At 47.5% G+C, this 9,336-nt stretch overlaps 1 protein-coding gene across 1 annotated transcript in view; it reads left to right on the forward strand.

Moving 5' to 3' along the window:
• The window catches only part of LOC124471864 (potassium voltage-gated channel subfamily B member 1-like), a 23,893-nt gene extending 20,262 nt beyond the window's left edge, over positions 1-3,631 (forward strand). Inside the window, exon 2 of the mRNA XM_047026499.1 lies at positions 1,709-3,631. Within this exon, the coding sequence (XP_046882455.1) occupies positions 1,709-3,631 (1,923 nt within the window). The remainder of the gene's footprint in view (positions 1-1,708) is intronic.
• The last annotated feature ends 5,705 nt before the right edge of the window (positions 3,632-9,336 follow it).

The raw sequence follows: 9,336 nt of genomic DNA on the forward strand, positions 1-9,336 counted from the left end.
GGAACTGGGAGTGGTAGCAGGAAGTAATCCTGGCTACCATGGGCCGGGGACACAGCCTCCTCGGTGACCTTGTGCTGGGATTGACCCTGGCCCCGCGCCTCATCTGGGAGAAGAAGAACAGGTGTGATAACAGGCGTGACACCTAAAGTATACAAACAGACACACACACACATCCTGAGACACACACACTCAGCACGGCCCACTAACAAGTCATTCATCTATATCACCTCTTGTACTTGGCACGTAACATCAGTAGTGTCATCGCCCCAGCTCAGGAGTTGTGGACATGGCTGTGAGTGTGTGTGTGTGTTTGTGTGTGTGTGTAAGTATGTGTATTGTCCTGACTCACAATGCTTGATGTTAATGCAGGGCGTGAAAGTAAGATTTTCTTATTAAATCTTGGGATGAAAGAAAGAGATAGAGAGACAGAGCGAGACAGAGAGAGACAGAGCGAGACAGAGAGAGACAGAGCGAGACAGAGAGAGAGAGAGAGAGACAGAGAGAGACAGAGAGAGACAGAGCGAGACAGAGAGAGACAGGGGATTTTTTCAGCATGACTGATGTAAATAAAACTCTCTGAAAAGTCGAGAGTCCATTTTCCGCCTGAGTCTGATGGGACAGCATTGGGCCTGGGCAGATCAGACTTCCTCACACTTGACTTGGGCTTGTTCAGTCAGGCCCTGTTTGTTGTTGAGTTCCTACACTAGTCTCCTGTCTCGTCCACTTCTTCTGTTATCACCTGGGTTGTTGGGAGGTTCAGGCACTCTGATGGGGTTAGGGTTCTGATGGGATTACAGTTCTAAAGGGGTTCTGATGGGGTTGGGGTTCTGATGGGATTAGGGTTCTGATGGGATTACAGTTCTGATGGGGTTAGGGTTCTGATGGGGTTAGGGTTCTGATGGGATTACAGTTCTGATGGGGTTAGGGTTCTGATGGGGTTAGGGTTCTGATGGGGTTAGGGTTCTGATTGCCAGTGAGATTGAGTGACAGTAGATCTAGGTGAGGTTGGGTTGGCTGGAACAGGTTCAGTTCAGCTGGTTAACAGGAACCCAGTGAGGAGATTATATCAGCATTCACACACTCCCAATGTGCCAGGAATCACTGTTGTACACACACTCACACATGAATAGATGCGTGCACACACAAACACACACACAAACAAATCTATTGAACATATGGGATGGCACTTCTCACAGTGCTTTTGTGAAATGGTGCTCAGAATTAAACCAAGGTGTGGACATATGTAGCCTGAAATAAAATCGTTTATGAATGTATTAATAATTCTGTTCGTAATCCAACATTTTATCAAACTTTTGAAATTATTTTTTACCCCATTTCAAAATGCTATATCAATCCTGGTATGATGTCATGAAGGCTCAAGAGTCACAGAGCTGAATGAAGCATTAATTATGGGGTTTTCGTAGATGTCAGTTTGACAGTTATTACTGTTATTACAGGAGCTAATACATTAGCTCTGGCTCTGTTCAGAATATCTGAAGTCACTAACGTACAAAACTTTACAGTCAGAATAAAGCAAAGATTATCATGTAAAGCAAAATCATCATCATCATCATGAATTATCCCCACAAGGTCTATCTATGCACGATGCCCTCCTGGGTCGGTTATCCATGAGTGAACACAAACTGACCCTGCAGTCCCTTGACCAACCCTGCTCGAGTCTGACTTCCACCTGCTTGTGTTTCTGCAGATCCTGGCCATCATCTCTATCCTGTTCATCGTCCTCTCCACCATCGCCCTCTCCCTGAACACCCTCCCAGAGCTCCAGGATACGGATGAGTTTGGCCAGGTCACCGACAACCCCCAGCTGGCCCATGTGGAGGCCATCTGCATCGCCTGGTTCACCATGGAGTACCTCCTCCGCTTCCTCTCCTCGCCCAGCAAGTGGAAGTTCTTCAAGGGTCCTCTGAACGTCATCGACCTTCTGGCTATCCTCCCTTACTACGTCACCATCTTCCTGACAGAGTCCAACAAGAGCGTGCTGCAGTTCCAGAACGTTCGACGGGTGGTGCAGATCTTCAGGATCATGAGGATCCTGAGGATCTTGAAGTTGGCTCGTCACTCCACGGGGCTCCAGTCTCTGGGCTTCACCCTCCGGAGGAGCTACAACGAGCTGGGCTTGCTCATCCTCTTCCTGGCCATGGGCATCATGATCTTCTCCAGCCTGGTCTTCTTCGCCGAGAAGGACGAGGAGGACACCAAGTTCAAGAGCATCCCCGCCTCCTTCTGGTGGGCCACCATCACCATGACTACGGTCGGCTACGGGGACATCTACCCTAAGACCCTGTTGGGGAAGATCGTGGGGGGCCTGTGCTGCATCGCCGGAGTGCTGGTGATCGCCCTGCCCATCCCCATCATCGTCAACAACTTCTCCGAGTTCTACAAGGAGCAGAAGAGGCAGGAGAAGGCCATCAAGAGGCGGGAAGCTCTGGAGAGGGCCAAGAGGAACGGCAGCATCGTCTCCATGAACATGAAGGACGCGTTCGCCCGCAGCGTCGAGCTCACGGACGTCCTGGTGGAGAAGAACGGCGAGAGGGAGAAGGTCCACGACAACCACCATTCCCCCGGCCGCGACAAGGGCACGCCGAAGACCGCCGCCTCGGACACCAGCTCCACCAGGTCTCCGGGGCCCGGTTTTCCAGACAAAGCCAGGCCCACCAGCCCGCAGCGCCTCGACGTCCAAAACCTGGAAGCGATGTACGACAAGACCCAGTCCCAGCCCAACCTCAACAGCAAGGACAAGGGGCCGCTGGCCAGGGCGACCAGGCAGAGAGACGAAATGGAGATGGCGAGCATTCTCTCCGATCGACCCACGAACGCCACGGAGGGCCTGACGGACATGAGGAGCGTGTCGAGCATCGACAGCTTCCTCAGCTGCGCCACGGACTTCCCCGAGAGCTCCCGCTACTCCCACAGCCCCTCCAGCAGCGTCCCGGGCCGGGTGAGCGCCCACCCCGGCCTGGAGACCACCCTGGAGCACGAGCCGCTGGGAGGGACCCCGGGCTCCACCAAGCACAGCCAGGGGAGAGGCTCCAGGCAGGGGCCCGCCTCCGACAGCCCCAGGGGCCTCCGCTTCCCCAACCCCCTCAAGAACCGCTCCCTCAAGGTCAACTTCAAGGAGGATGACGCTGGAGGAGGGGGCGGGGGCGGAGGTCGTCTGTCCTCGTCAGGGCCGGGCCCCGCCGTCCTCTCTGACAGCTCTGCTGTCTCCGACCGCTCCTTCCAGAGCCCGGAAGTTTCCGTCTACACCACGGCCAGCAGCCAGACTCCCTCCAGGACCTCCGAGACCCCAGGCCACGCCGTCTTCACCTTCCACGACGTCACCATCAGCAAATTCATCGACGCCGACACAGACGAGGAGGAGCACCACCACGACGGCGTGGGCTCCGGCGCCTCCCAGAGGCTCCTGGGACGCGACAGCCCCAAGCAGAGCAGCCGCTCTGGCCTCCTGCGAGGGGCCAATCACCTGGAGGCTTCGCAGAGGCTGGTGGGGAACAGCCTGTTCCCGCTGGAGGGTCGAGGAGGGGGCAGGAAAGAGAACCACGTCATCCAGGACGTGAGGCTGCAACACGGGGAGCAGAACCGCTCCGGCGGCAAGAACGACAACAACTGAGGGGAGGGGGAATGGGGGGGGGGGGAGGGGGAGGAGCATGATGGGAGATGGAGTTTAACACACACAAACAGAACTATTTACTCTATGAAGACACAACTAACTGACTGACAAAGATGAACAGTTTTCTCTCCCGCCCCCCTGACGACCAGGGGGAGTTAAAGAGAGCTGGTTATGCGACATAACCAGGCAGGTTAACTCTCCAGCTGACACCCAATGTTGCTACAACCTTGCTTGTCAGCTTGAGAATTAAGCCAGAACACCTCCAGAAGACTTCCTGAACGGTAGCAACGTCCCAGGCCCCCTGAGGGGCGGAGCATCAGACTCAACTGAAGAGTGCACTGCTAGGGTGCAGAGGTGACCCCAAACTCTATAGAAATAGTAACACAGTGTAGATTTGAGGCATTACTGAATTCCACCCCCCTTTCGGGGGGGGGGGCACAAATGTTTATTTTACTTCCTTGAGTTTCTTTCTCCTCAAAAACTGGCCTTAGTTAAAAAGCACATATGCATTAGCATAGTGTGTCCTTGTGTGTGTGTGTGTGTGTGTGCGCGTGTGCTTTGAGTGAATGTGTGTGTGTGTATGTGCTTTGAGTATGTGTGTGTGTTTGTGTATGCTGTAATAGTTTAAACACACACAGACACTTGAAAGTATCTATTATTGTATAATATTATGGACAGAAAGCTTACTGATACTGTGCAGTAGCCATTACAGACGACCGTGGTCACCGTGGTAACCGATCCCCCCCCCCCCCCCCCGCTGGCCTGTTCCTTAACGTCATCCGTATTTTCAAGTCTGTTTCATTTGTTTACTTATTTTTGTTTGTTTGCTGTTGTCGTGTCCTATCCAAGACAGAACATTTCAAGATTATTTAGGTTTTTGATGCTTAGTAAAGAGGTTCTCTGTTCTCTGTTCTGTGGTGATCGATGTGCTTCATACCAGTTGGCAAACGAGTTGACCAACTTGAGCTCTGCAGGAAAGACCGCAAGGAAGTCTATTCTAACGGTAGTTACAGATTTCTATTGGGATAAAAATGTACATAATAATTAACGTAGAATATGACAAAAGACACAATTATTGTGCAAAGTAAACAAACATTTAAATGTATATTAATATTTTTAAGATCTTTTGTAAAGAATCGAATATTAGACAAATAAATTATGCTAATCTAACACTTTTCCAGTTTAATACATATCTTTATTTTAAACGGTTGTATCTCTTCAGAGATTTTAATCATATAATTTTGTTCACGTTCTTCCTGAGAACCTTTTGTAATGTAAACAGCCAAAGACCTAGTCTCAGATCTGGCATGAAGATGTGCTTCACATTCCTTCACAAACAGCCCTGTCACAAACAGCCCTGTCACAAACAGCCCTGTCATAAACAGCCCTGTCACAAACAGCCTTGTCACAAACAGCCCTGTCACAAACAGCCCTGTCACAAACAGCCCTGTCATAAACAGCCCTGTCATAAACAGCCCTGTCACAAACAGCCCTGTCATAAACAGCCCTGTCACAAACAGCCCTGTCATAAACAGCCCTGTCATAAACAGCCCTGTCACAAACAGCCCTGTCACAAACAGCCCTGTCATAAACAGCCCTGTCATAAACAGCCCTGTCATAAACAGCCCTGTCATAAACAGCCCTGTCACAAACAGCCCTGTCATAAACAGCCCTGTCATAAACACACGTCGCATCAAATCAGGCACCTCTCCATCGTGTTATCAGTCCATTCATTAAAATGCATTTGATTTCAAACACTTTCTCCTCACAGCGAAACAGCCGAGAAGGAGGGCAGTATCGACGGGCCACTACTCAGCCTTGTGGGCAGCTGGGAGTGACAGGACTCACGTGACGAAGGGAGCGATGAGAGAGGGGCAGGAATGGAGCAGTTTGTTTCACATCTAAAGAAAGGATCAAACTGCAATCTCATTGAATGACTGGTACGATTTTGTGTAACCCTACCCCCTCACATGGAATTACTTGTACACACATATGCAGTCACATGAAGACATACACACCAATACACACTAACACTGACACACACATATACACACTAACAGTGACACACACATATACACACTGACACACACACATATACACACACTAACACGGACAAACACATATTCAAACATGTGTGCCGGTTGTGCAAATCTTGAAACATTTTAGAACTCAGTATGTCCCAGTCTGTTGTAGTCTTCTTAAGAACTACATGTCCCAGTGCTGTGCATTCCACTTCCTCATGTGGCAGTCATGATGCTGCCCTGGCGCAGGTCCATCTGTATGGACAGTACCGAGATGTTGTGAAGAGTCACTGGATATACACACTGCAGATAAGTCCGCTCACCACTATACAAGACAAGGTGAAGAACAAATACAGGTCACTGAATAGCTTCCACTGTTTCTGTAGTTACGACACCAATGGCAATTCCACGTTCCATTAGAAGGGGGTGGGAAGTATTTTAGAGCCTTTGCTTGACAAAAAACGTGCCATCTGCCCCAGAGTTCAAATGACGACATTAACAATCTGTTCTGCCAATAACCAGAGAACTGGGTTACCATGCTGTCTGACTGCAACAACGAATATATGCTCTATACATACACACGCATGCATACTCAAGCACAATACTTACACACACACACTCACACGCCCACAAACATATTGACACGCATGCATATGCGTGCACACACACACCACACCTGTGAACAAACTCTCTGTTATATATATATATACACACACACACACACACACACACACACATACATACTGGGTCTCGAACAGGAATAACAGTTTCCATGGTTACAGTAGTCTGGTGAAGTGGCTTAAACTGAAAGGACAAGTGTGTCCCAGTGTGAAGTCATGTAATCTCAACACTCCCACTAGTTCCAAAGAACCCTGCACACTAGCCAACACTCAGTCAGCCTGACTCCACTGACCACACAGAAACACATTCTCACTGACAGCACCTCCACTGACCACACAGAAACACATTCTCACTGACAGCACCTCCACTGGCCACACAGAAACACATTCTCACTGACAGCACCTCCACTGACCACACAGAAACACATTCTCACTGACAGCACCTCCACTAACCACACAGAAACACATTCTCACTAACAGTCTCTTTTCATTTCAAGAGAGAGACAAAGAAACTCATATTTGTCGTTAAAGTGGGATGATGAAACAGCAATGAGGCAGAGAGTGAGTGATTGGGTGTGTGCATTTGTGTATGTTTGTGTGCATGTGTGCGCGTGCATTTGTGTGTTGGGGAGGGGGGACATATCATTCTGTCAATCCCTTCTACTAAATAAATTATCCAATAAATACTTTTCATCTTGACCATACATCGTCAGTCCAGTTCAGTTCACAACATCAGTCTCTTATAGTGTCTGTCTGCACACTCAGGAAAGCGTAAACATGAAAGGGTTGTCCTTGAAGGGTTCGTTTTTTTGTGGAATGACAAAGTGAAATACCAGTGGTGGAGGTTGACAGGTTTTGGGATGCTAGCCCATTTCCCTGAGTCTATAAATAGTAAATACTTCTGTGTTAGTAGATTGAAGGAATCTTTGGAAGACTTACCTTTCTGTGAAACATCAGTGATTCATGAGACTTACAAGGAAATCCACAGGTGTGGTTGTGTGGGTTGGGTTTGAGCTTAAATATAACTCATTTTCACATGATCCTTTAAAAAAATAAACAGATCAGTCACACCTGTTTAGTTGGCAACATGCTTATGTAGGTGAAGCGTCCTCACGGCTGTGAAGCAGGGGGAGGCGCTGAAAGACAACGCCTCTCTTTGATTCCTCTCCTGATACAGGTGTAGTTTCTTCACATATAAGAGCACTTATGTATTTTCTTCACATATAAGAGCACTTTATCGGACAGCTCATTAAGTGTCTCGATAAACGACCTACAAACATCCAAAAGCACTACATCTCGCTGCGGTGACCAGGGTTTGAATCAGGCCCAGGTCCCTTACCGCGTGTCGTCGTCCCCCCCCCCCCTCTCTCTTTCTCCTCCTCCCCCCCACATTTACTGACCTCTCCAAAATCACCAAAATACATATTTGTAAAAAACAACACCACAAAAGGACTTGAAGATCAGGGGTGCCATGACAACCTCAGGTATTCATGCTACGGTTGCTCTACGTTGAAATATTGCATTAGTAAACAAAACAGATGGAGTGACACGTCATCCAGGTTATCATGGGGACGTCTCTATTTTCTCTCAGGCTACTGAACAATGCACTTGTGTGACGCCTACTGGCCTTCATTGGGGAGGAAGGTTATTGAATTGAAGAACTCCACATAACCTGGGCCGTGTATCAATTTAAGGATCCACATTCGTTCATTATCCCCACATCACCCAAACGGATGTAGCCACATGAAACCACCAGTTTGAGGGAACGTTCCCCTCACCCATCTATGGACCCACAGCCCTGTTGTGTTTGAGGGTTAATCGTTTTTTAAAGTTTCTTTGTTTGCACCTTGACTTTCTTCTCTTTGTTCTTCTGTTGTTTGATGTATGTAGCACTACTAAGCTGTGACACACAGAAATCTTGTACATATCTTGTAAAAAAGCAAAAAACTAAATGTTCTTTTTGAAGAAATGTTCTCCCTTTACTGGCTGAAAACTAAATAAATAACTTAAATTCAAGATGAACTGTTGACTTGAGTATTTTTGTATAGTTTCCATAATATGACCCTTGACATATTGAGCTGCTGTACAGAAATGGGGAGCTGTTTCCTTGATACATCATGACTGATGTGGATCATGGGGTTCTGATTATGTTCTGCTGTGTAACAGTGCCATCTAGTGTTGATTTTAGATACGGTCATTTTACACACACGAATATGAGGAGCTTTTTTTTGGAAAAAGCCGACATCAGCAGTCAAAACCTCAGGTGTAGAACTGCCATCAGCAGCTATACACACCACACACACAAGGTATTTTAAGAAATAGACGCTAGTTTCCTCAAGGTTCACAATGACTCTTGCTTAGACTGTTGCTCTTGTTGGTTAGTGGTAGCTGATTTAAACTGTTGTATTCTTTTTTAGTTAATCCTATTTTTATTGCTTTCCTACAGGTACACCTGCACTTAGAGATTAATGTTGTGTAATTTTTTAACTTGTTTAACTACATGCTCTTATGGTTTCTTCCCTTTAGCACTATCTTTTTGGGTTGTTCACAATATGTACTTCTTGTTTTTGACTACCCGCAATGCTGTGGGGCTATCTTGTTGTTATTATCAGTGACCTATGCACTTTGTGAAGCTCTCTCTTGGAAGTCGCTTTGGATAAAAGCGTCTGCTAAATGAATAAATGTAAATGTAATGTAAATGTAAATACTTGAAGAACTTCACATGAAAAGTGCATCCCAGTTGAAGGGATGGGGAAACCTGCCTTGGTAACTGCAATGAAAAGGACACAACGCTTTTAACCTGGAATCTTCACTGTCTGACGTCATTGACGAGTTATGGTTCAGACAAACTACGAAGCTACAATGGAGCAAGCCAGAAGGCAACAATTTTTTTTTTTGGACAAAATATAGGGTCAGATGGCTGAGTGGTTAGGGAGTCGGGCTATTAACCAGATGGTTATTGGTTCGATTCCTGGCCATGCAAAATGACGTTGTGTCCTTGGGCAAGGCACTTCACTTGCCTCTGGGAGAATGTCCCTGTACTTACTGTAAGTCCCTCTGGATA

Source organism: Hypomesus transpacificus, chromosome 9 (genome assembly GCF_021917145.1).
Source record: "Hypomesus transpacificus isolate Combined female chromosome 9, fHypTra1, whole genome shotgun sequence".
NCBI lineage: Eukaryota > Metazoa > Chordata > Actinopteri > Osmeriformes > Osmeridae > Hypomesus > Hypomesus transpacificus.